Here is a 27,590-nt window from a genome sequence, read left to right on the forward strand (position 1 = left end):
GGGACTTAGCACTCCCCCTAATGGACTGTAACGATTCTGCGCTTTCTTCCACCTTAAAAATGGAAGCAAGAATGACCCTAATTTATATTCCCAACCTAGTTTGGTCATCTGTTCATCTCTTTGTCATTAGGGTGCTGTCATATATGTTTCTATTTGCAAACTAATTAGCACAGGTTTTTGGTACTCAGCAGTGAATCAATGAATGTGTATGAGTAAATCAATTATGCTTTTTTTTCTCTCTTTAGGAGAAAATTAACACTTATAAGTCCCCTCCTCTTCCCTCCCCTCCCCCAGCTGTTCTGAAACAATTTAAGGTTGATTTAAGGTGTTCAAATTCCAGATATTTGCCCAAAAAATTCTCTCTGAGGTGTCAGTATCTTTATCATCCATTAGAAGCCTTTGGCACGCAAGCAAGCAAGATTTAAGCCAGAAACTGAGCGTGGATTTGCAAAAATTGAATTGACAGAGGGAGGGAGGGAAGGATGGACAGAGTGGGAGTAGGGAGGGAAGCAGAGAGGGAAGAAGGGAGTGAAGGAGAGGAAAGGGGAGAAGGAAAGAGGGAGGAAGGAGGAATGGAGGGAGCTCGGAGGAGTCGAGCAAGTGGCATTTCACTTCTTACCACCAGGTGGCAGACCTTTCCTCAGGAATGTGAACAACCCTACAATTATTTGAAGCCGGGCCTAAACAAACTTTTTTCAAATCAGAGCTAGGACAAAAAGGGTGTTTCTCTACTTAGAAGACTTGGGAATTGAGGCAGGAGAGCAGTTGCTTGTAAATACCTTTGTAACTGCTGCCAGGGTACTTGAGCGATTCCCTGAGCTTCCTTAACAGTCAGAAAGGGATCAATGAGACGTTCCAGTTTTTCCTTCTGGGAAAGATGTACACCCTGTTGCAGATGTAAGAAAATGGGTTACTTAACTAAGAAAAATACAAAAAATGTGTTTTTTGGTTTTTTTTTGTTGTTGTTTTTAGAGGAAATGAGGCTTTTTAGAAGAATGAGGTTTCTGGTACCATAAAGACACGTGGCAGCCCTAAACCACTTTATAGGCACATTGTTTGGCTTCCTTCTCCTGGCCATTGTTAGGGAGGTACTCCTCTCTTTCCTACCATCCGAGAGTGCTTTATTCTGTTGCTCATATTGAACTTTTCTCAAACAAACAAACAGCAAAAAAAAGAAAACAAGTTTTATTCTAACCCTAGAATCCACTCAGGGGCCTTCTTATGAAATTCCAGCTTGCAATCTAATGGACACTTGCATGGTCTCTCTTACACCCCAAATGATCGTGAGCCTCAGATGATACTCAATAGTCAACAAAACCTAACTCCTACAATAACTAAAGCAAGAGATACACACTTACAACAAGAATATATGTATTGGGGAACCGGGTGGTTCAGTGGATTAAATGTCTACCTTCAGCTCAGGTCATGAACCCAGGGTCTTGGGATGGAGCCCCTCATAGGGCTCGCTGCTCAGTGGGGAGCCTGCTTCTCCCTCTCCTTCTGCCCCTCCCCCTGCTTGTGCTCTCTTTTGCTCTCTCAAATAAATAAATAAAATCTTTTTTTGAAAAGGATGTATGTATGTATCTCTTATAGCAGGACCTAATGAAAGTTTTGGGAGAAAGTAAGGTAAAGATTTCTGTTGTATACATCTCATCTCTGGTGTGGGAACAGCAGATACTGAGAATATAGTATGACCAACGCCAAGGTCAGAGCAGATCTACTCCTTACATAGAAAACAGGAAACTGTATATACCAGTATCAGGCTCTCTAACACAGGTGGGATATTATCCTGTTAGCCTGCAGGGGTCCTTAAGTCTCTCAGTTGATCAACATGAGGGCTTCTCCCTCATTTGGGAGTGCTCAGATCCCAGGTGCACACTGAGGGTCTCAAACTAAGCAAAGCTCCCCTGCCCAGAGTTCTTCGCTAGTCAGTTCTCTGCCTCGGGCTCAGCTCCCTTGTTCACCTTCAATATTAATGGATATGGGTGGTAAATACAGAGACTATGGAGAAAAAGTATTATTTAAATAGTACACATTTGTTGTGTGTGTGTATGTGTGTGCGCTCTATTTGGGTGAACAGAGTCACTCAAAACATATTTATGGAATGCCTTTGGGGCACATTGCATAGCACTTCACCCTTCATTGAAAATCCATTAAAACAATTACCAGGTCATGCTTGGAAACTTTTTTCCACAAAGGAATTTGCTTTAGTTGCTCAGTTAGCAGAAACTAATTTGAGATGCAAATTTAACAGCCCCGTTTGCACTAGGAAGGCCTTATGTAAACCATCACACAGTGAAATAATATATGTGAATTTATTCACACTTGTATCTGAGTAGATGGACTTAAAAGCTACAAAACAGGGGCGCCTGGGTGGCTCAGTGGGTTAAGCCTCTGCCTTTGGCTCAGGTCATGATCTCAGGGTCCTGGGATTGAGCGCAGCATGGCATTGGGCTGTCTGCTCAGCAGGGAGCCTGCTTCCTTCCCTCTCTCTGCCTGCCTCTCTGCCTACTCTCTCTCTCTCTCTGTCAAATAAATAAATAAATAAATCTTTTTTAAAAAGGTGCTACAAATCTAATGGGATAGTGTTCATGTGAGGGAAGAATAACTTTAGAAGTTAGTGAAGCATCTTGTACTAATTCTCCAAAGTTAAATGTTTACCTGGAAGGTTATGCCCTGGTTATAGGCCATCTAAGGCCACCAATAAATGGAAGTGGGTTCACATCTGTAACACTTATGGAATGTCCTATCTTCTTGACTCTCATACCAGGAAACTAGACTCAAAAAACAAAACAAAACAGACCAAACCCCTAATTTTTACTGAGCTAGTGTTGATCAAGGCAAATATCTAGACTCATTCAAACCAACATTTGGTCTTTGAAATTAATTTATAATTGTTTTTTCCCATTGCTCCCTTTAGGAGCCTTTATTAGCATGTGTATGTACACCAACTTGGTTCTGTCTTCTTTCAATTAATCATTTAAAGGAATTTCCATTGCCTACATAAGGAACGAAAATGGAGCTTTCCCCCACATCTTGAAAAACCTAAGTTATCTAGCAGAGAGATGCAGTTTGAAGGAGTTGTGGGCACTTGTTAACAGTTCCCAGCTGCAGTAGAACCTCCTGCCATTCTATTCCTGTCCCTTGTTTCGTGTCCCAAATCTCTGCAACCAGTGCTTAATCCAGTGTCTAATCCTTTTTAAGGCAGGAGGAGAGACAAAAAGTGGAGGGGGGCAGAGGGTCTTACTCTGCCTTGAAAAGATACATTTTCTAGCAAATGGCGGAACTGACATAAGGGAACTGAAATAAGGAAAGCAGTACAGACATAAGCTGGCATCAGACAGTCTCGGATCTAGGGTGGAGATCCACCACTTACCAGTGATAAGATTTGGGGTAAGGAACTTGTCTGAGCATAGGCTAACTTCATTGTAAAGTGAGGCTTTACATTTACATTATCTTTACATTATTACATTTACATTATCTTTGAAAAAGATAATGCATGGGAAATGCTTCATATTCTGTCTACTAGAAAGCATCAGTGAATGAAAGCTCTTCGTATCTCCAGACCCGAAGCTCCATGATGATAGATGCCTGTCTAGTTCACTCCTGTGGCTTCGGGTGGGTTCTGGCAAAGCTTCGCCTGACAGAGTATGAAAGGACCAGCAGAACAGCAGAAAGCCCACTGAACCATCAGTAAACCAGGGTCTTGCATCATAGGAACTTTCTATTCTGGAAAAAAGCTCTGTTTCGAGAAAGAGTCAAAGATGTTCTAAATTGTTGGTCCATTAGGTGGGGTCCTTCCAGAGGTGGATACTGAGACAAAGATTAGAAAGCAAGGAGCTCATTTCAGAGAGAGAACACCGGTAGGAAACGAGAAGTGTGGGAGAGAAAGGAAGGACGTCAGTAATCCCATCAGGGAGCTCTGGGAGATGGCACAGGACACATCTCGGAGTTTATACCATGTGAGGAGCAAGGAAGCCAGGATATTTATTTACCAGCATTGGTTAAGATCTGCTGCTGGGAACATTAAAAAGAATGGAGGTGCAGCAGAGCCCTTAACGGTCTATATGGCAGATTTCCTAATGGAGCTTGCCAGACACTGAGTGGCATGGACACCCATGACAAACAGCACTCTGGAATCTACTAGTCCTGTGACCCAAGCATTGGTTAAGATCTGCTGCTGGGAACATTAAAAAGAATGGAGGTGCAGCAGAGCCCTTAACGGTCTATATGGCAGATTTCCTAATGGAGCTTGCCAGACACTGAGTGGCATGGACACCCATGACAAACAGCACTCTGGAATCTACTAGTCCTGTGACCCAAGCAGCAAGGCCACTTAAACTGCAACCAGAACTTGTTGCAGCGTCTAGTCTTTCTCTGGCTCCCCGTCAAAACTTGTTACTTTATAGACAGATGGGAGCAGTATTCCTAAATGTGTATGTATCACCAAAGTCTGAAGAGGTCTACCCAGTACTGGATCTCTGAGTGGTAGGAAAAGCAAGGTACTTGTCCTCAAACGTGGTGTGGATGTCTTGGGATTCTTCAGACAACTGGTCTCCTAAAACCTTCACTGATATAGTAGACTACCCACCCCCGCTCCCGCCCCAATCATTTAGGATTTATTCGTTTCCCTCTGGTATTCCAGTGATCCAATTAACATAATGCCATCAAAATAGGGGAGCTTCATGGTGTTCTGTGTTATATATATAGTCTTTTGGGCAATGATTTGAGGCTGCTGTGAGAAAATATCCTTAAGATCTCAAAAGCTCTACTTGAAACAGTCCTTTAGGCATTACTTAAATTATTCAGGGGTCTGAACAAGGGTCCTTACAGCCATACCCCTGGTTTGATTTTTCACTTCGAGAGATTTTTACCAGATGGGAGAACTGGGGCAAGAGTTATATTTTCCAAACCAGCAAATCCTTGGGCTTCTAGATGTCCTCTAGATTCTTCTAAGTTTCATAGTTCCTTCTGTTGCTCCTCTCTTCTTGTCCATTGTTACGCAGCTAGAAGAAGCCAAAGTGGCACTTTTAACATTCTGTCTGGAAATCTCCTGAATCATATTTTTTAAAAAGGCTATGAGGTACATTTTTTAGCTTTCAAGTTTTCACAGGCAACATTTTGCCAATAATTGCATCACCACATAACATGAGTTGTCTCCTCCTTCGGCCTCTGATAAGGATTTTCTCACTGCATTCCCAGCCTCCAGCAACTGTTTGTCCACCATTCCTCCAGTCTTTGCTAACAGCCTTTTTGGGGTTTTTCCAGCTTCTAACCACCAACTGGTCCAAGGGCAGAATTCCAAGAGCATGAGAGTGGAAGTTACAAGCCTCTTGAGGTTAGGCTCTAGAACAGCATCACTTCTGCAAGCCACAGGACCATCCAGAGGTTAGGCTCTGGAACAGCATCACTTCTGCAAGCCACAGGACCATCCCAGATGTAAGGAGTCCAGGAAAGACTCATCTCTTAGTGGAAAGAGTTATGAAATACTGTGACAACGCCTTTCAGCCTACAGCAGACATCTTCATAGTTAACACGTGGATACATCTTTAGAATTCTTAAAATTGAACTCGCTGAGTCAAATGCAAATACCTATTGGTGAAATATTGCCAAGTCACCCTTCCCAGAGGTGAGACAAATTTTTAACCTCACCAGCACTGTATGATGCCAGATGAGGGTTCTCCAGATCGTACAACACAATGCATTTTCCAAATTATTTTTTTGCCAACCTGACAGGTAAAAATGAAATCTTCTTGTAGTTTTAATTTGTATTTGGCGTATGATGAGTGAGATTGGACATATTTTCCTGAGAGCCAATTGTATTTTCTTGAAAGCAGCTAGTCATATGTTTGCCATTTGGTTTGTAGGCATGACTTATCATGTTTCAAAGCCTTTGAGAACTTGCATATGTTAGTAGTTGGAGACTTGGATACCAACTCTGGGACAGGTTCTCTTAAGTCTCTGAAATAAAAGATTCCTAACATACTCAATTTGGGTCTTTCTGACGGTAACAAATTTTCTCTCTTGGGGAGGGCCATTCATAGGAGGAGATCAATATGTCATTGTTTAACTGGAGAAGACCCAGGTTCCTAGATATTTTCTCCTAAATCTTGCTGTCCCAAAAGGAGAAGATCACATAGGTGGGAGAGAATCCTGAGTCCTGTCTGGAGGGACCCAGTTGCCTTCAGTTTCCTACAAGGTGTTAAAGGAGAACTGATCATAAAGATACCTCCCAGTGCAAGTGATGTAGACCATTTCTGCAGTTTGTGGGTCCCTGTGTGAAGCGCTCTGCAATGAAGCACAACACCTGTGTTTGAGTCTAATGACTTTGGGTGAGTATTTCCCCCTTCACTTCAGTTTCTTCACCTGTAAAAGGAGGGTGACACTACCTGTTTTGAGGCTCAAATATGAAAGCAATTTGCAGAGGCAAGATATAAAAATATATGGTGTTATGATGTTTACCTAGAGGTTCTAGATGCCATTCAGGATCTAACGCAGGATGTGGAATCTCAGTAAACTAAACCACTGTTGCCTGTAGGACACCACTATCTTTCCCAGCCCGAGATATGGATACTCCTGCCTAAACTCTTCTAACACCACCATGAGTAGCCAAACTTGAGGTTAAGCGAACAGTCCTCCAGTCTGCCAAATGTGTCTAAGACTCCAGGTACTTGCTGCAACTTTGGGGACACCTAGGTCCACCTTTACTTCAGATTGGCTGGCTACAAATTAGGGGGCTCTCATGACCACCATCAGGTTCAATAATTTGCTAGAATGATTCCCAGAACTCAAGACTTATGATTGTAGTTTTATTATAATGAAAGGATACGAATTAGAGCCAGTCAGAGGAAGAGACGCATATGGCAGAATCTAGAAGTGAGAGCGTTCCAAATACAACCTTTAGTGTCTTCAAGAACGTGCTTCGCTCCTGGCATTAATGTGTGGTAATAGGCAAGCTACTGCCAACCCCAGACACTCACCCACATGCTTTGTATATTCTAGAAACAGCAAGGAAGCCAGTGTGACTGGAATTGGAGACTGCAAAAAGAGATGAAGTCAGACAGGTAATGGAATGGAAGCAGGAAGACCACACAAACAGTTCTTAAAATCATCTAGGCAAGAGATACTAGTGGCCCAGAACAGTGGTGGAAGCTGCAGGAAGTGATATTTTGAGTAATTTTGAAGGTAGACCTAACAAGACTGGCAGATAGCTTGGACACAGAGTGAGAAAGAGTCAATGACAGTACCATCCTTCTGAGGCTGAGCAACGGGGATGAGGAGGAAGCCTGGAAGGAACAGGTTTGTAGGGGACGATCAGGAGCTGTTTTGTACACACAGTGTGAGAAGCCCATCAGGTGACCGCATGGAAATGTCAGTCAGGCAGCACATTACATGAGTGTGTGGCTTGGAAGAGAGGCCTGGCCTGGAGATGCTTTTGAGAGCCACCAGCCTATGGGGAATTACTGAAAACTGTGAGACTGAAGGAGATCACGAAGGAAATGAGTGCAGATAAGAAGGACAAGCGGTCCAAGGACTGGTTCTGAGACACCAGCAAAGGAGACCAAGGAGGAACAGTGAAGGTGGTGGGAGGAAAACCAGGAAGCAGGGGAGTGTCGTGTTCTGAACGCAAAGTGATGAAAACAGCCGAAGGTGGGAGACGGGATCGTTTGTGTCAAATACTGCTGGCAGGTCAAGTAGGATGAAAATGAGACTCCACCTACAGGATATGGCAACAAGGAGGGCAACGGTGACCTTGACAAGAGTGGTTTCATTGAGTCCATGGAGCGTCAGAGCCTGCATAGAGTTGGTTCAAGAAAGAGGTTGGCAGGGAGCAGGAGGAAGGAGACAGGATTTGAACAGGAAGTACTGACAACACTTTTGAGAGGGAAGGAGAGAGAGGATGGCTTCTGGAATGGTAGTGTGAGGAACTCTGTGGTTCTTCTCTCCCACGAAATAGCCATAACAAGTGAAAATTATTTCTTTAAAAAAAAAAAACAACTTTCAGTTTCTGGAAATTGTCCTAGGGGCAAATAGCAAAAGAAGAAATATTTATTCAAGAACAGTTTATCAGATCTGTTTGAACGAGAGTCTGTGGCACCTCAGCCACAACCCCCTGCCTCTCTTGACCACTCTCCCATCTCAGCTTGATAGAAACTCAGCATGGCAGCAGTGGCCTTGAAGACAAGGCCCAAACTCCCCAAACCCCAGGTCCCCATCATAGATTGTGTTATTTCCCTGTGCATGGTGGCCACCAGAATGTTCCAGACCTCCCAACTCTGTGTTGCAGACATTAAATGCCAGGGATATGTTGCCAAAAGGTTGGAATCTCTCTTCTTTCCCTGAGCCCCCATTCACAGGTCAGAGGCTTTACCCAGGTATGACAGGCCTAGAATACTGGGAGCCCAATCTCTCTCAGCTCAGTTCACTCGTAGAACAGAGGCTCTACATGGCCAGAGGTAAGCCAAGAAGACCAGATGGTTATGACCCTGACCCTGTGCCCGGGAGAGGCAGGTCACTCTGAGATACTTGGACCTAGACAGTTAGAGCTGTCCCTGCCACCAGCTCTAATGCATAAGTGCAAAGATTTGGCCCAGGGAGAAAGGTAAACCATAAGAGTACCAAGGCCTTCACCAAGTGAACTGACTTTATATGGAACAGAGTGCAGGAAGTTCAAGCCTAAAGGCACTCTTAAAAACAATGGAGGTTTAGGTGGTAGCAATGAAAAAGTTGGTAGCTCCATGAGGACAAGAAGCTAAACTGTAGGCTGATAAGTTTATCAGAGAGAAGTAGGGAAAGATTCAGCTAAGAATAGCACTTCTGGAGTGAGGACAAACCTCCAAAGCTTAACTCAGAAACTACCCCTGCAGGGGTGCTCAGCTGTAGAGGCGCCTGGGTGTAGAGATTACTCAATAAAATCTTAAAAAACAAAACAAACAAACAAAAACCACAAAAAACCAACTAGGCCTGCAGAGGACCAGACTTAACTAGTTCCCGCTGTGGGGCAATGTGGGCCTCACTTCATAATAGAAAACAGAGAGAAATCAGCTGGCAATCAGTGAAGCCTGACTGTCCAGTGGGAATATAGATATAAAAATCCTAAAAAAAAAAAAAAAAAAAAAAAAACCACACACACACAAAAACCAAACAAAAACAAAAACAAAAAATACTTATAAACTGAATCCAACAACATATAGAAGAAATTACAACTCATAACCAAGGGATTTATTCCCCCAAAGGCAAAGTTGTTTAAAGACCTGAAAGTCAATTAACATAATTTATTATATCAATAGAGAAAAGACAAAAATCACCTACATGATCATCTCAATAGAGGCTGAAAAAGTTCTTTGACAATATTCAACACTCCAGCATCCTTTCATGATAAAAACACTCAACAAACTAGGAATAGTACAGAATGTCTTTAACTCGATAAAGGACATCTACCAAAACTCAGAGCTAACATCATTATTAATGGTGGAAGACTGAATGCTTTTCCCCTTATGATCACAAATGAGACAAGGATAGCCACTCTAGCCCCTTCCACACTGTACTGGAGGTTCCAGCCAAAGTAATTCAGTGAGAAAATGAAGTAAAAGACATTCAGATTGGAAAGGAAGAAGTGAAAACATCTCTATTTTTTTTTTAAGATTTTATTTATTTATTTGACAGAGATCATAAATGGGCAGAGAAGCAGGCGGTGGGGGTGGGCGGGGAGGGAAGCAGGCTCCCTGTGGAGCAGAGTGCCCCATGTGGGGCTCAATCCCAGGACCCTGGGATCATGACCTGAGCTGAAGGCAGCTGCTTAACTGAATGAGCCATTCAGGCGCCCCTAAATATTTTTTTAAAAATAATCTCCACATCCAATGTGGGACTTGAACTCACAGCCTCAAGATCAAAAGTTGAATGTTCCAGTGACCGAGCCAGCCGTGTACCGCCAAATATCTGTTTTTAGATGACACGATCTTGTTTGTGGAAAACCGTAAAGAATTCACTAAAAAATTATCAGACTAAACAAGTTCAACAAGGCTGCCAGCTACAAAATCAATCACATACATCAGTAGAATTTCTAGACACTGGCAATGAACAATTTGAAAATGAAATTAAGAAAACAATCCTATTCAGGGGCACCTGGGTGGCTCAGTGGGTTAAGTTTCTGCCTTCGGCTCGGGTCATGGTCTCAGGGTCCTGGGATTGAGCCCCATGTCTGACTCTGCTCAGTGGGGAGCCTGCTTCCCTTCCTCTCTCTCTGCCTGCCTCTCTGTCTACTTGTGATCTCTGTCTGTCAAATAAATAAATAAAAATCTTATTAAAAAAAAAAAAGAAAACAATCCTATTTGGAGTAGCATCAAAAAGAATAAACTACTAGGGTATATTTAACTGCCAAAATGTATAAAACTTATACTCTGAAAACCACAAAAATTGTTGAAAGGAATTAAAGAAGACTTCGAGGGACGCCTGGGTGGCTCAGTTGGTTAAGCGGCTGCCTTCGGCTCAGGTCATGATCCCAGCGTCCTGGGACCGAGTCCCACATCGGGCTCCTTGCTTGGCAGGGAGCCTGCTTCTCCCTCTGCCTCTGCCTGCCACTCTGTCTGCCTGTGCTTGCTCTCGCTTCTCTCTCTATGACAAATAAATAAAATAAAATAAAATCTTAAAAAAAAAAAGAAGACTTCGATAAATGGAAAGATATTCTTTATTCATTGATTGGAAGATTTAATATTGCTAAGATGGCAAACTGATGTACAGACCAATGCAATCCCTATCAAATCTTTGCTGGTTTTTTTGGGGGGGGGGAGCGGGGAGCACAAATTAACAAGCTGATGCTAAAATTCATAAGGACACAAGGGGCCCAGAGTAGCCAAAACAATCTCGAGTGAGACTAAAATTGGAAGACTCACTCTTCACAATTTCAAAACTTATTATAAAGCTACAATAATGAAGACACAGTGCTTATGTCAAAGTGATTGATATGTAGATCAGTGGAGTAGAATTGAGAGTCTAGAAATAAATCTCACATTTACAGTCAATTGATATTCGACAGGGGGTAGGCAAGACAATTCGATTGGTAGCAAATAGTAGTTCCCACAAATAGTGCTGAGACAAATGGATATCCAGATGCAAAAAAAAAGGGGGGGGGCGGGGGGAATTGGATTTCTTCCTCACAAATATTTAATATGAGAAAAAGACATTGAATAATGTAGTCATACAGGAAAATGAGAGAATGAATGAGAGAAATGAAATGATTGCTCAAGCATATCAAGGGGCCACTTGAGGTCAGCAATCAGCATTTGATTGAGAAGCAAACCAGTCAGCCTGATTGGTCTATTTCTCCAACCACCAGCAGTGGTTATATGGTTATATGGTGCAAGGAGCATAGGCAGACAGTTGGATTAAACAGGATTGTAATTTTGACAATGAGTACTATAAAGACAGAAATTAATAAGTGAATGGAAAGGAACAGTCCTCACTTAAAGGGCTGAAGTGGGAAGCTATGGAGAGCCACAGTTGAGTTAGAGCAGGAAGGTATAAAGAAGGCTCAGAGAGGAAACCAAGGACATTAGGGAGTTTTTCTTACCACTGATCACAAACACCAGAGGACACAGGAGCTTGAAGGGGTGCGTAACAAAATCAGAGAAGAGAATTTACAGAATCCCAGCGTTATTAATTTCGAATGCATTTAAGATGCCCTTGTATTCCTGGGCTTCCTATGTGGAGTGACTTAAACAGGGAAAAAGGGCATGAGGTTAGTCCCTATAGTCTCGAGTCAGATAGAGATGGCAAGGCTGTCACTGCTGGTCTGGGTCAGGGCTGGGGACTGAGAGACCTTCCTTAGCAGCTATCTTTCATTAAGGGAACTTCATCATTATCTTACCTATGCTCCAGAATTTCCTAAGAGCTAGGCCTTCTGTCCCCATTTGGAAACAAAATTGACACAGTCCGCCTTCAGTGTTACCATGTCCCACAAGTGCTATAGCAATGGGAGAGAGGGGAAATGGTTGCATTACTTCTTCAAATACTTCTTTTTAAAATAACTGGGTCTTAAAAGGAAGAAAGAACAAAGAACAGCTTGATCATTGCCAGAGGGGAGGAGGGGTAGAAGGATGGGCAAAATGAGGGAAGGGGAATGGGGAATACAGGCTTCTAGGTACGGAATGAGTGAGTTATGGGAATAAGAGACACAGCATAAGGAATATAGTCAATCGTATTGTAACAGTGTTGTTTTGCAACAGATGGTAGCTACACTTGTGGTGAGCAGAGCATAATGCTTAAGCTTGTGGAATCACTCCTTTGTACCTCTAAAACTAATGTAACATTGTGTGTCAACCACACTCACATAAACAAATTCATTAAAAAATAACAAAGAAAAAATAACTGAATTTTTTTGTTTTCTCAAATATCACAAAACCATCATTTCTTTTTGAGAAGACAAAGATCAACAACAAAATGAAAACCAGAATTAGGTATTACCAGTATTAAAACCTGTTGCATATTATTTCAGCCCTTTAAAAATTAATATATTACAATGGAAGCTTATTTTTCAACAAATTACTAAGAAACCTTTTTTCTTAAAGCAGTTTTAGGTTCACAGAAAAATTGAACAGAGGGGTGCCTGGGTGGCTCAGTGGGTTAAAGCCTCTGCCTTCGGCTCACGTCATGATCCCAGGGTCCTGGGATTGAGCCCTGCATCGGGCTCTCTACTCTGCAGGGAGCCTGCTTCTTCCTCTCTCTATCTCTGCCTGCTTCTCTGCCTACTTGTGATCTCTGTCTGTCATATAAATAAATAAAATCTTAAAAAAAAAAAAGAAAAAAATTGAACAGAAAGTATGGAGACCTTCCCACCCTGCAGCTGCTCCTATTACTAACACCTTATTTTCCTGTGGTATATTTGTTACAACTGAGGAACTGCTATTGATACATTATTATTATTATTTAAGATTTTCTTTATTTACTTGAGAGAGAGAGAGAGAGAAAGGGAATGCACAGGGAGACAGTGAGAAGCATACTCCCCACACCCCAGCAGGAAATCTGCTGGTGGGGGGAGGGCTTGATCCCAGGACCCTGAGATCATAACCTGAGCCGAAGGCAGACGCTTAATGGACTACGTAAGCCACCCAGGCACCCTTCATATGTTATTATTAATTAAAGGCCATAGTTCACATTAGCATCTGCTCTCTTTGTTGTCAAGCTGTAGGGATTTTGACAAATGAGTAAGGTCAGTATCTATCTACATGTATGTCAGTATCATACAGTGTATTTTCATGGCTCTAAAAATCTGTGTTCCACCTCTCTCTTCCTCCGTCCCTCCCTCTCTCCTGCCCAGCCTCTGGCAACCGCTGTTCTTTCTGTATGTCTCCATAGCTTTGCCTTTTCCAAAACATCATATAGTTGGAATCATGTAGCTTTTCAGACTGGGTTCTCTCACTTAGCAATATACATTCCTCTGTGTCTTTCCATGGCTTGATAGCTCATTTCCTTTATTCGCTGTGTGGTTGTACCACAGTTGGTTTTTCCATTCACCCGATGAAGGACTTCTTGGTTGCTTCCTGATTTGGGCAATTATGACTAAGGCTGTCATAAGCATTCATATGACGATTTTTGTTAGATTTTTAAGAGGTTGGAACCATTGTCTTGAAATCCATTATTTCATATATTTTGTCTAGTTTTCTAGTTATTTAAGATAGGAGGGTATTAGTCTCTGTTACTCCATCTTCATTGATGGTGAAAGCCTGCCTGACACCATTCTATGTGCTGGCTCTATTAGAAGCAAATAAATTGGACACTACTTAGATTCAAACAGTTTACATTTGGGGGAGAACAGATGATAAATACATGAAAGAAAAATGTGCATAAATAAATGATTTTGGAAAATGTGTATTGATAAAATAAAATGGTAATGTCATAAAAGAGGCACTAATGGCTTCTCTGGGGAGGTGACATCTGAGGAGATGGATTATAAGAAGGAGGCTGTCACTTGAAGGGTTAAAATTGTTCTAAGACAAGGATCTATGATAACTCTAAAGGCCCCCAAACAGATATAAGCTTGACTTGTTTGATAGCACACATACAATGCCAGTGTGGCTGGAATGTGCCTGAGGTGGGAGATGAGGTTGGTGCAGAAGGTAGGCTGAGCTTCGAGTAAAAAGGGCCTTGGAGACCATTGTTCTCATTACCTATCACTGCCTAACAAAACACTCTAAAAATCAATGGCACAGACCAACAATCATGAATTTTGCCCATGAATCTGGGCATGCTGGGGCCAGCAAGGCAGCTCTTGCTAAAGCTCTCGCATGTGTACACAGTCAGATGGTGGCTGAGACGAGGATTATTTCAAAGCTTCTTCATTCACATATCTGGCTATGTGGACAATCAACTGGAGGCTGGAACATTTCTGGCCCCTTGGCTTTCCCTCTATAGATACATGGTTTCTACATGGGTTAGGGTAGCCAATTTCTTACAAGGCGGCTACAGGTTTTCAGAGCAAGTATATCCAGAGAAACTGGCAGAAGCTTCAGGGTATCTTGAAATCTTGAAAAGCCTTGAAAAATCACACAGTGTCATTCTACCATGTCTGATTCATTGAGGGAGTCACAAAGATTCACCCAGATCAAAGGGAGGGGACATAGACTCAGCTTCTTGTTGGATGATGTCAAATAATGTGCGAATACGTTTTAAAACCACCACAGTCGCTGCAATGAGTTTGGATTATATTTCTACAGTAGGAAGATATTGGTAAGTTTTTAGCAAAGAAAGGATGTGCAGTCATTTACAATTTTATTAAAAGACTGTTTCAGCAAGATTACTAGATACAAAATAAACATGCAAGAATCAGTTATACTTTTTTATATCAGCAAAAACAATTAGAAAATAAAATGTATGAGATGACACCATTTACAAGAGTGTTAAAAGAATACACCAACTACCTATGGATAAGTGCAATAAAATGTGTAAGATATCTTTGTAGAAAACTATAAAACCTTAAAGAGAAACAAAAGACTAATGAAGGGGTACCTTCCCAAGGAAATGTTCCAAGAGATATCATTTCCAAGGACTGTAAGACTTACAAAGATGTCAGTTTTTCTCATGGTGGCCCACAGATTCAGTGCAATACCAATCAAAATACCCACAGCTTTTTCTGTAGAACCTGACAAGCTAATTCTAAAATATATATGGAAATATTAAGGATCAAGAATAGCAAATCACTCTTGAAAAAGGAGGAGGAGGAGGAAAAGGAAGAGGAGGAGGAAGGACTTTCTCTACTTGACATAAGACTTATTATAAAGCCAGGGTGACTCATTATTGTGCTGCAAGGAACACAGAAAAATAGACAAATAGACCAATGTAACTAAAGAGCCCAGAAACAGACCCATGCACATATGGACACTTGCTTTATGTCAAAGATAGCATTGCAAGAGAAGGAGGGAAAGGATGGTCTTTTCAGAAAATGGAGTTAGAATAATTGGGTATCCACATGGGAAGAAGGAAGACAAGAAGGGAAGGAGGGAGGGAGAGAGAGAGAGGGAGGAAGGCACATCCTCTTGCACATATGCGCTGGGAGACATGTACAAGAATGTTTGTAGCAGCATTATTCATAATATCCTAAATTAGAGACAACCCAAAAATTCAACAGGAGGATGGATAAATAAAATGTGACATAGTCATAAAATAAGAGTATTTTACAACAACAAAGATGAATAAACTGTAGCTTCATATGGAATAGATGAATCTTAATTAAAAACATAACATTGAATGAAAGAAGGGAGATACAGACTACATGCGATTTTGCTTACCAAAAAAAATCAAAACCAGGGAAAACTTTTAGCAAAGCATGATACCGTGATAACACTATAAAGAAAGACAAGTCAGTATAGTGGTTATCATTAAAAGGGAGATAGGAATTAACACAGGGCAGGGATTATGGGGCAGAGCTTCTGGAGTGTTTCTATTTCTCTGACCTGGAGGGTGACTATGTAGTATTTGCTTTCTAAATAAACCATATAATAATAAACCATACAATAAATAAACCATATAGTAGTAATTGTACATTATAATAAGACATGTAATAGTTGTACACATATGTTTCATGTACTCCTCTATACTCATGTTATATTTCACAAGCAAAAGGTTGTATAAAACCAAATTCACCACGTCAGTGGGCAAGTATGCAAGCAGGAAGTCCAGTTGTCCAGTAAAGACATGATGGAGGCTTGGACTAGAGCTGACAAGTAATCAGATTTAGGAACTATTTCAGAGGTGGAGGTAACAGGACTTGATGTGGAACATGAAGGGGTAAAAAAGCTGAAGCAACAAACACACTGACAGTCATAAAAACACAGCAAGAGAGTGTACAACAGAATTAGCGAAGCTTTGGAAACAGAACACATTAAAGTAGAGCGCTAAATTGTAGGAGTGGGTATTAGACAGAGGGCTTCTGTCCAGCTGGTTAAGAGATGCTTCCTAGAAAAGTTGGCAATACAAGCACTGAACACAGAAGATACACACAGTCTCTTCAACAAATGGTGCTGGGAAAACAGGACAGCCACATGCAACAGACAGACACGGGACCACTTTCTTTCACCGTATACAAAAATAAACTCAAAATGGATGAAGGACCTAAATGTGAGACCATCAAACTCCTAGAATAGAACACAGGCAGTAATTTCTTTGACATCAGCCATAACATTTTTCTAGATATATCTCCAAAGGTAAGAGAAACAAAAGCAAAAACAAACTCCTGGGACTACATCAAAATAAAAAGCTTTTGCACAGTGAAGGAAACCATCAATAAAATAAAAAGGCAACCTACCCAGTGGGAGAAGATATATGCAAATGATATATCCAATAAAGAGTTAATATCCAGATCATATAAAGAACTTCTACAACTCAACACCAAAAAACACACAAATAACCCCATTAAAATATGGGCAGAGGAAAGGCTCCTGGGTGGCTCAGTCAGTTGAGTCTCTGACTCTTGATTTTGGCTCTGGTCATGATCTCGGGGTTGTGAGATTGAGCCCTGCTACAGGTTCTGTGTTCAGCAGGTGGCCTGCTTGGGATTCTCTCCTTTCTACTCCCTCTGCCCCTCCCCCTGCTCTGGCATGCTCTCTCTCTCCCTCAGATAAATATATATATTTTTAAATTGCGCAAAGAACCTGAACAGACATTTTTCCAAAGAAGACATACAGATGGCCAACAGACACGTGAAAGGATGTTTAACATCACTCACCATCAGGGAAATGGAAATCAAAACCATGATGAGATAACACCTTACACCTGCCTGGATGGCTAAAACAAAAAAGACAAGAAGTAAGTGTTGGTGGGGATGTGGAGAAAAAGGAACCCTCATACACAACTGGTGGAACATAAATTGGTATAACCACTGTGAAAAACACTGTGGAGTTTCTTCAAATAATTAAAAGTAGAAATACCATAAAATCCAGTAATTCTACAGAGGATGTTTACCCAAAGAGAAAAGGAAACACTAATTTGAAGGATATACACCTCTATGTTTATTGAAGCATTATTTACAATAGCCAAGATATGGAAGCAACCTGAGGTACCATCAACAGATGAATGGATAAAGAAGAGGTGGTAAATATATATAAAATGGACATTACTTGGCCAAAAAAAAAAAAAGAGAGATCTTGCCCTTTGTGACAACATGGATGGATCTAGACAGTCTCATGCTAAGTGAAATAAGTCAGACGGAGAAAGACAAATGGCATATGATTTCATATATATGTGGAATCCAAGAAACAAAGCAAGCAAACAAACAAAAAGCAGAAACAGACTTCTCAATACAGAAAACAAAGTGGTTGCCAGAGGGGAGGGAGGTGGGGAAATGGGCAAAACAGGTGAAGGTGGAGTGGAAGAGGCTTCCAGTTATGGGATGAATAAGTCATGGGAATAAAAGATACTGCATGGGGAAGAAAATCAATGAAGGAATAAAGGGAGAGAAAAGCTGAGAAATTCTGGGCACAGATTGTGGAGGAAGTAGAAAAGGGAGGTATACAATTAAAGGGAGGACTTGACAGGTTTTTGTGTTTTTTTTTAAGATTTTATTTATTTGTCAGAGAGAGCGAGCACAGGCAGACAGAGTGGCAGGCAGAGGCAGAGGGAGAAGCAGGCTCCCTGCTGAGCAAGGAGCCCAATGTGGGACTCCATCCATCCCAGGACGGCGGGATCATGACCTGAGCCGAAGGCAGCCGCCCAACCAACTGAGCCACCCAGGTGTCCTGAGGACTTGACAGTTTATAGGTCAATTACCATGTATTGTTCTGTATTCCTTTGCACATTATTTTGAGACATTGTGCACATTATCTCTCAAGTAGGTTTTAATCTACTTATGCTATCATTTGAATCCACAAAAAAAGGTACAGTACTTCAAACACATTCCATACATTCTGATTGAACTATGAAGCCTTGAACAAGTCCATCACACAGCCCCTGGAAGCCAGAATCAGCCATGGTAAGCCAACAAGACAAGCACGTGATGCAGGTTGCCTATATAGCAATGTCTCCACACTGTGTAGTACATATTAATAGCTTTTATGTTATTGAATTAATTTTAACCTCAGGATATTACTGGAAATTTTATTTTTGATATTTTTTCTCATTGGATAGACTGATGAGTGTGGGAATAAAGGGGGGGGTATAGAGAAATAATGTCTAGAAACAGAAGTTTGTGGGAAGGGAGACTTCCCAGTCAACCCACTTTATCTAGGAAAGCTTCCTGCATGAGTCAGAGTTGATCTGAGAATCATCCAGAATTAACAATAGGAGGAGGGAGGATCTTTTTCAGGCTTGTGGGAAAATGAGAGCAGGATAAGCAGAGATATTAAAACTCCTCAGAGTCTCTGATCTTATTAAAAAAAAAACAACTTACTGTTGGGCTGAATGAGAGTGAATTGTGCTTTGACAGGTGTTTGAGATGCCACTAGAGCCCTTAAAAAAGCTGACAGGGAAGACACCGGAAACTAGTGATGGAAAGCGACAAAGGAAAGATTCTCTATTAACTAAAAGTACAATAGTCCTCTTCATCCATAGGGGATTGTTCCAAGACCCCCGCGGATGCCTGAAAGTGCACACAGTCCCTAACTCTACATGTACTATGCTCTGTCCTGTGCATACATAGATATGATAAAATTTAATTTATAAATTAGGCATGTTTAGAGATTAATGACAATAATAGACCACTTAGAGCAATGTGTTGTAATGAAAGTTATATGAATGTGGTTCCTCTCTACCGAAATATATTATTGTACTGTACTCACCCCTCTTGGGATGACATGGGATGATGATAAATTGCCGACATGATGAGATGATGAGAGCCGAATGACAGAGGCATGGTGAAGTAGCCTTAGGCTACTGTTGACCTTCTGGACCGTAGATGAGAGAATTATTTGCTTTCGTGACTGTCTTTGGCACTGGTAATTGAAACCCTGAAAGTGAAACCGCACAGAAGATGGGACTACTGCATAGCCAAAATGAGGTAATAGCGCATACAGTGTTTATTATGAAACAGACACCATTCTAAGAGAATTAACTGTATTAACCCATTTACTCACAACAGTGCTGTCAGGTCATCCTCACTTTATAACTGAAGAAACCAAGGTACTGAGAGATTGCTTAAATAAATTGGCTGAGGTTACTGATCTGGAATTTGAAGCCAGGCATCGACTCTAGAATCCATACTTTCTTTTCTTTTCTTTTTTTTTTTTAAGATTCTATTTATTTATTTGAGAGAGAACGAGAGAGCAGGAGAGGCAGAGAGGGGCTGAGGGTGAAGAAGCAGCAGACTCCTGCTGAGCAGGGAGCCAGATGTGGGACTCCATCCGGGACTCTGGAGCCATTGAGCTGAGCTGAAGGCAGCTGAGTAACCCACTGAGCCACCCAGGCAACCCTAGAATCCATACTCTTAACTAAGGAGCTGACTATATATTTTTTCTTAGAAAAAGAGGAAACGATGGCATAAATTCTGGAACTTCTTTGATTCCTCATACTGGTAATTTAAAACTATGGTGGCATTGTAATGTGAAATACAGACCCTCTACTTCTTCCCAATTGCTTATTCTTTTTGGCTTTCTAACCATCTTTCTCTCGGGTGATTCTGAGTTTAAACGTAGCCAGTCGATGCCTGGCTTCAAATCTGAGGATCTATTAAAAAAAAAAAAAAACAGACTAATGTATATTTGCTTTTAAAAAATCGCATGGTTTATTCATATTTGAAAGAAGGTCCACTGAGGCTTTTAAGTTAAGGATCCAAGATAAACAATTAAGAGTTTTGGCTTTCAAGAGTAATGAAATACCTTTCAGCTATGTATTGGATTTGGGGTGCTAATGTTGATTAAATTGCAGCATTTGGAAGAGTATTCAGTAACGGTTAATAAACTAATTAGTAGAGGTCACAAGAGTTGCCAGAGACAGTCTTTTTTTCAATCTCCTTACACTCCAGAGTGTGAAATACAGTAGGAAAATGATGCAACTTCCAAATTAGGAGGTTGGGGAATGGTACCGGAAAGTAACTTTTCTGCCGGGCTCCAGAGTTTGTAACATATTTAAGCTACAAATTAGAAACGCGATAATGACATCTCATTCTTCTACAGACCGTCCGAGTTACCCAGGCTAACCGGAAAACACATCTTAACTGGAGTCAGAGTTGCAGCTCTTCAAATAATGCACTTGGGTTTCTTGAAAAGCCACAGCTACCAACTCTAACCCCGGTCCACAACTGCTTTTTTAAAGCCTCCCCCAGAAATGCACTCCTTCAGCCTTGGCCCTTCCTGGATATACCCTCCGCAGCTTTCCCCAGTCCCCGCCCTGGACGTCAGCCTCTGCACCCCGAGGCCAGCTTGGAGGGAGGAGACGCAGAGAGGAGGGAGAGAGGAACGAGAGCGAGCGAGCGAAATGGTCAAGTCCTCCTTAACTCCTGGCCCCCTCGCGGGCCTCACCCCTCCTCCCGGGGGCTGAGATTGGAGAGGAAGTGGGAAGGCTCCAATCTGTTCCTCACACCAGCGCCCTCATGCCCCCACCCTTCTCCTCCGCTCGGGGCTTCGGCGCGCCTCACCCCCGCCCCTCGCCCCGGGAAAAGAGCGCGCGGCGCGGTAGGGCTCGCGGAGAGAGGCCTGGGGGAGCCGACAGCGCCCGCTCGGCAGCAGGAGCCCGAAGCCGCCCGCCCACAGGCGAGCCAGGCCCGAGGGCAGCCCCGGAGACCGCGGCGGCCGGATGCGCGGGCGCGTCACTTCCGGGCGGTGCAGCGGCGGCCGCTTGGAAGATGGCTGCGCCCTGTGGCTCGGAGCTGCCCGCCAACTCGCCGCTAAAAATCCCGAAGATGGAGGTGCTCTCCCCGGCTTCTCCTGGTGGCCTGAGCGACGGAAATCCATCGCTGTCCGACCCTTCCACGCCTCGGGGTGCCTCCCCGCTCGGGCCGGGCAGTGCAGCGGGCTCGGGGGCAGCGGCGTCCGGGGGTCTCGGGCTGGGGCTGGGGGGCCGCAGCGCCGCCTCGTCCTCGGTCTCCTTTTCCCCTGGTGGCGGCGGTGGCGGGGCTGCGGCAGCCGCCGCCGCCGCCTGCCGGGGCATGTCGTGGACGCCGGCCGAGACGAACGCGCTCATCGCAGTATGGGGCAACGAGCGGCTGGTGGAGGCGCGGTACCAGCAGCTGGAGGGAGCCGGCACGGTGTTCGGCAGCAAGGCCCCTGGGCCAGCCATGTACGAGCGCGTGTCCCGGGCCCTGGCCGAGCTGGGCTACGAGCGGACCCCGTCCCAGTGCCGGGAGCGCATCAAGGTAACCGGCCGCCCGGCCTGGGGCAGCGAACCAGAGGCAGAGAGAAGGCGGGGAAGCGGGCCTCGGGGGCGGGGGCCGGTCTGAGCGCAGGGCTCCCCTCCGGGGCCCGGTGGGCGATTCGCATCTCCTCCGCCTTTTTCTTCTCTCCCTGGGAAGGGGGCTTTTTTCCAGATGGCCGCCAGCCCGTAGGTTTCCTGAGTTTGAAGTTGGGCGTGCCTGCCGCCGCCCCTCTTTCTTGCCAATTGAGGATGTTCCTGCGCTCTGAAGTTGGTAGTTTCTCATTGTGCGCTGTGCGGCAGTCCCCGTGTCGCTGGCGCCTCTCGCCCCCACCGCCGGGGCCCCTCGCTTTGTTCCAGGCCGAGGGGCTCCCAGGCAGAGGCTTACCAGCCGGGGCGGGATTGAGGAAGGGTAGAAGAGGGGGGCCGGTGAGCCCCCAGTTTAGGAATTTTCAAATGAGTGGCTGTGCAGAGCCATGCCAAAAGCGCTTTTGGACGACTGGCCTTTGTGTCAGTCGCCTTGCTTCTAACTTGAGCTTCGAAGGACGAATAAGACTTGAGATGCTTTGGAGAATTGGAAGGGCTTGATTGCAGTCAGATAGTGTATTGTTATCGTGGAGTTAGGGGCGCAATTAAAGTTAGCCTGGCTGAGAGTTGGTCTGGAATTTGTGGAGTGTCGATGCCTCCAGAGTTAGATTGGCTTGAGGCCCTGCTATGTTTCTGACTAAGCTCCTTCACGAAAGCCAGTTTTTCCCTGCTTTAGTTATTTTGCCGGATGTGGTGACAAGTACAGCTCTCATTGTGCATCTGGCTATCTTTGTGTATCTGAATGTTTAACTACAGAGGCTTAATTTGGGCTAGAAATTTTTTATCACCAGCCAGGTTATCTTTTCGCTGTTTCTAGTGACTTTTAATCTAGGCTTTCAGATTTGTATTATTGGCAGCTAGGGAGTGGTTTTATAGGTAAGCTAGTTCCCTCATCATAGTGTCTGCTAAAACATTCTGTTAGGACTCTTTCTCCCAGTTTTCAATGAACTACTTCTTGTTAAAAGTCAAAGTTATGTGTGTACTTCTTTTCTGGTAGGGTTGACACTTTTTCAGAGCTCTTTGGGGGTAAAAATCCAGTGAGAACAATCGCAATCACACTAAATAAAATCAGAGATTGCTCCCAAGTTGAGGAGATCTTGGCTCAAGTAGTGTTCATCCTGGGGTAATGTTTCTTAGAAAATTTGGGTCAGAAACAGATATTTCAAACTTACTATTGTTCAAGGAATTTGGCACCCATTTCTCAATTACAAAATTGAGTTGGTTTACTTGATAACATGTACCTTTAGGTCTTCTTTTGTCCCCTCTTCCCTGCTCCTCCTCCCCAATTAATAAGATGGCATTAAAATAATTGTTTATAGACAGGACTAAAATAGTACCTAATAGTAGCCACTGTTTCATTTTTCTATTAAAGAATAGTTGTAAGTTCAATTTCAAGGTTATCAGGGTTAAATTTCTGGAAGCGTTTTTGCACTGTACTGATTAACATCCACCCATCAGCTTTTCTTGACTTTAGAAGTGTACTTCGGCATTTGTAATGGTTTCAGCTTGATCGATTTTGCCCATAGAAACTTCCCAAATGGAAAAAGTGTTGTGCTGTCAAAACCTCACTGAATAGAAATCCCTCCATAAAATTGTTTCTCAAGTAGCCAGGAAATATCTAGTTGGGTTGCATCTCTGTCTCGTTATGAGAAGCATAACCTAAAGCAGGAACAGGAGATTAGGCTTATCTGAAGATTTTTAAAAGAGGGTCAGTTGCCTGTTTTCAAACAGGTAAGACCAAATTGACCTCAACCTCTTAGAATTTTTGGAAAATATGTTGATGATAATGGATTCTCTGATCAACAGTTGTAGTTGATGAAGGGGACAGATAACTCTGTGTGTGTGTGTGTGTGTGTTTTCTCTACTTGTTAAGTGATTTCAACCAAGGAACCGATTACTTCATTATAAGAATGTTGGTCTTTCCTGCCAGAATTATAAGTACCATAAGGCAAGTTCTGGTTTCTCTTATTCAGTAATGTATCTCCAGGGTCTAGCACATAATAGTCACTGGATACGTATTTATTAAATTTACCAAATAAAGTCTAAAAGGAGAATTTTGAAACATATAGAAATCTAGATTAGTGTTACTCAAGCTTTAATCCAAAGATAGACTTTGAAACCCCGTTTGAAAAATTTTGCATTGAAAACTAAGCTCTGTCCCTCCAGAAGACTTAGGTTAAATGTAATGTTAAGCATAGAAGCAAATGTTGTCACTGAAATCATAGCCTTACCCAGTTATGAGGTGGATGTCCAAGTAATCCAGAATATGTTTATGAAAATAACGCAACCTTAAAAATATCGTCAGGGAATCTCAAATCCCTGAAAACAGATCTTTAGATCCTAGTTTCAAAAATGCCATGTGTGGTTCAGAAATCTCTTCTTTAACTTTATTGTCTTGATGAGAACTGCAAAAACAAATTCAACCATCCTTTTTGCTTTAGATTTTGTAAAATAGAAAAGAAGTGGTACAGAAGATACGGACCATAAGGAACTTACTCAACAGACGAATGTGCTCACTTAATTGTGAGCTCATGTCAAAGGTTCTCAGGGAAGGAATATCATTTGTGTCAATTAAATTTCTGGCTGAATGTATCTGGAATATTTATTAAAACTCAATTATGAAAACTCCGTAAATGATTTCTTGTAAATTTGAAAGGAGGGAAGAGATATACAGGAACTTCGGTTTTTCCTTGAAACTTACTTTAATCCTAGTTTCAGCGTGTTAATCTCATCACAAGAAGGCATCAGAAAGCTGAGTGGTAGCCCAGCCTCTTCCCTGGCCATCTACCTGAATAAACTGAAAGCATATCACTACCCTTTTCTGGACTGTGTTTTAGATTTCCTGTCTATTGAAATTGTAAATGTTGAAATGAATAACTCTTGGATTTTGCTACCAGAGTATTATTTTTCAATACCATCCAAGTGAAAATGTGTATTTCTAAGTGCACAGGATTTTAGCTTAAAGTAACATAGAAACATTGTTTATTGCTGTGAAGGGCTTCAATTTGAAGTCTGACATGTCCAGTTACTGGTATTTATTCAGTCCTTTAGATGAAATGGGTATGTTTGAGACTGTCTTACTCCACAGACTGTTTGGTTCTGAAGTTTTGTTGCTTTTTTTGTTTGCTAGAGGGAAATTTGTCCACTAACAATTCCATTGTCCACTCTAATTTTAGAGTCAGATAAACACATAATAAGGTGGTTTTCTGTCTGGTCCTTGCATGATTTTTCTCTTCCTCTAGAGTATTTTTCTCCCTCTCTCCATCCACAAATACTTAAGTGCTTTCTATGTGCAGGGCTGTATGCTAGAGGTTAGGATAAATTTTAAAAAATTGTAATATACAGCCCAAGAGCTTCCAATGTATTTGAAGTCTGTATACATGCAGCAAAGAGTTAAAAAGCTCTACAACACAAGGGCTGGTATGTGATGCAGTATTTGATTAAGTGTCATATGACTAAAGCAGACAATAAATGCGATGACTTCAAAGGAGGGAGAGATCTCATCACAGTCCATACTGTAGTAGTTGAAAGATCTATCTAGACTTGGCATTCATTAAAGCATTCACTTCGGGGCCAGATGCTGTATTCACACTTCAGTCAGTTAATCTGATGCACTGCAAAACTCATTCTCAAGTCCCATATTTTTGGGTGTTCTCCAAAAATTTGCCTCTTGAGAGTTGGCTTTATGTCTTTGAAACAGATGTGTACTTCTAGCTCTGCCTCAAGATGAAATGCAAGGTGTTGTATGACCTAAAAAGCTTTTTTTTGCTGGATCAGTACGGGTTGCTCATAAGACAAATTTAAAAGTGGTCGGGAGTCTTCTGCCTAGCCAACAAAATGATCAGTTTCTTCAGGGATATTTCTAAGATTTATTCATTAGTCATTGTCATAACCTTTAGAACAAATTTCGTACTTTAGCAGACAAATAACATATAGTACATTTGGTCTTTCACTTCTGGCTCTCAAGCTTTGTCATTATTTGTTTGCCAGAACCACTAGGGTAAAGTGACATGGAGCCAGAAGATATCTTTGTCCCTGTATAAGCATTGTAATAGCCTCCACCCATCTCTGAGGACTTTCCTCTGATGTTTGCAGCCAAGATGGTACCTCTGTACTATCATTGAAAGATTTCCAAGAAATACGGAGTATGGCTCACATAGTTTGTAAGAAGGATTTAGTCAGATTTGTTTGCTTCCATTTTTTGACATATTCCTTTGTTGTTCCCTTGCCCCTGTCACCCAGAAGCTTGTGTGTTCCAGAATGCTTGTCTGCATGTGAATCTGATATAGGCTTGATGCGTATCTTTAGAGAATAGACCATCTTAGACTACTGAACGTACTCTTACAGTCTTTCCGTTTAGGAGGTAAGCATCTAACAAGCACATATTAAAACTTAGGAGGAAGAGGCTTCCAAGCTTATTTCTTGGCATTTTGGGAAATCTAGTGAAGACTGGAGTGAAATTATTATGGATCCTTCATTAAGAGGATGTGTAAAAGGAAAAAAGAACTTTGAAAGCACATAGTTCAGTGCTATTTAATAAAACTTTCCATGATGATGGAAATGTTCTATGTCTAACGCAGTTCACTATGATAGCCACCAGTCACTTGTGGCTCTTGAGACATTGGAATGTGATTAGTGTGTCTGAGGAATGGAATTTTAAGTTATATTTTGTTTTAAATAATTTAATCTTTTTAAAAATATTTTATTCATTTTAGAGATCGAGTGAGTGGGGCAGGAACAGAAGGGGATGGACAAACAGGCTCCATGCTGAGCACAGAGCTTGACATGGCCCTCGATCTCATGACCTTGAGATCATGACCCGAGCCGAAATTAAGAGTCAGGTGCTTAACCGACTGAGCCATCCAGGCACCCCTTAAATTATTTTAATTTTAAATTATAAGTGCCACATGCAGTTAGTGGCTACCATATTGAACAGTGTAAGTAAAAAGTTGTTATTTAGAGTCCTAAAGAAGTCTATTTTATGAAACAGTTCTCTTAGCTACATACTCACACTTTTAGGGAAAGCACAAAGTTCGTTTTTCTTGTCCTCCCTGTTACTTTACTTCTGCTCAGAAGTAAAGTAACTTCTATCAAGAAGTCAAGAAAAATGGTCCACTGAATTAGGGAGGAAAAGCGTTTAGTGCAAGGAATAATGTGTTTTAACCTCAGGTGGCTTAGGTAAAGTTTGTCCTATTCTTGGTTCTCTAGGATAATACCATCTAATAGAACTTTCTGTGATATGAGTGTCTTATTGTCTGCACTGTCCATCAGTCACTATGCAGTAGCCACTACCCACAGCTGGTTATGGAATACTTGAAATGTGGCTACTGTGACTGAATTTTAAATTTTATTTGATTATTAATTAATTTAATTTTAATTAATTTAAATAGCCATATGTGTGTAGCCACTGGCTATTGTATTGGCCAGAACAGCTTTGGAACAATGGTATTTAAGCTTTTTTGTTTATGTACTCCCAAGAATTTTAAAGCTGACATTAAAACTTTTTCATTCTATATGAAAATCTACAGAAGTTAATAGGATATAGGAAATAGGAAATCTAGAATGAGGTGAATAAGATGGAGATTTGCTATAAATTTACTCAGTAATGTACTCTGAATCAGAAAAATCCATACAAAATTCATATCTGTAGATTTCTATCAAATGCATCTTTCTATCAAAAGTACAAAATAATGTACTCTGAATCAGAAAAATCCATACAAAATTCATATCTG

The 27,590-nt window shown here is 42.0% G+C and overlaps 1 protein-coding gene and 1 long non-coding RNA gene across 5 annotated transcripts in view; one reads left to right on the forward strand and one right to left on the reverse strand.

The window, feature by feature from the left end:
• Positions 1 to 2,504: 2,504 nt before the first annotated feature.
• On the reverse strand, positions 2,505 to 21,150 carry LOC123392178. Its single transcript, XR_006606884.1, has 4 exons — positions 21,059 to 21,150; positions 19,266 to 19,433; positions 17,219 to 17,277; positions 2,505 to 5,006 (listed from the first exon to the last, which is right to left on the reverse strand). It is a non-coding gene; the product is annotated as an uncharacterized LOC123392178 (long non-coding RNA).
• The window catches only part of MSANTD2 (Myb/SANT DNA binding domain containing 2), a 32,199-nt gene continuing 25,290 nt past the window's right edge, over positions 20,682 to 27,590 (forward strand). The window contains exon 1 of one of the 4 annotated variants that reach the window (XM_013054991.2): positions 20,682 to 21,775. In XM_013054991.2, coding sequence (XP_012910445.1) covers positions 21,014 to 21,775 — 762 coding nt within the window. In that variant the 5' untranslated portion in view covers positions 20,682 to 21,013. The remainder of the gene's footprint in view (positions 21,776 to 27,590) is intronic. The other 3 variants (XM_013054990.2, XM_004750162.3, XM_004750163.3) reach the window with 3 other exon arrangements.

The sequence above is a fragment of the Mustela putorius genome, unplaced genomic scaffold (genome assembly GCF_011764305.1).
Source record: "Mustela putorius furo isolate JIRA1106 unplaced genomic scaffold, ASM1176430v1.1 tig00000460_pilon_pilon_pilon, whole genome shotgun sequence".
NCBI lineage: Eukaryota > Metazoa > Chordata > Mammalia > Carnivora > Mustelidae > Mustela > Mustela putorius.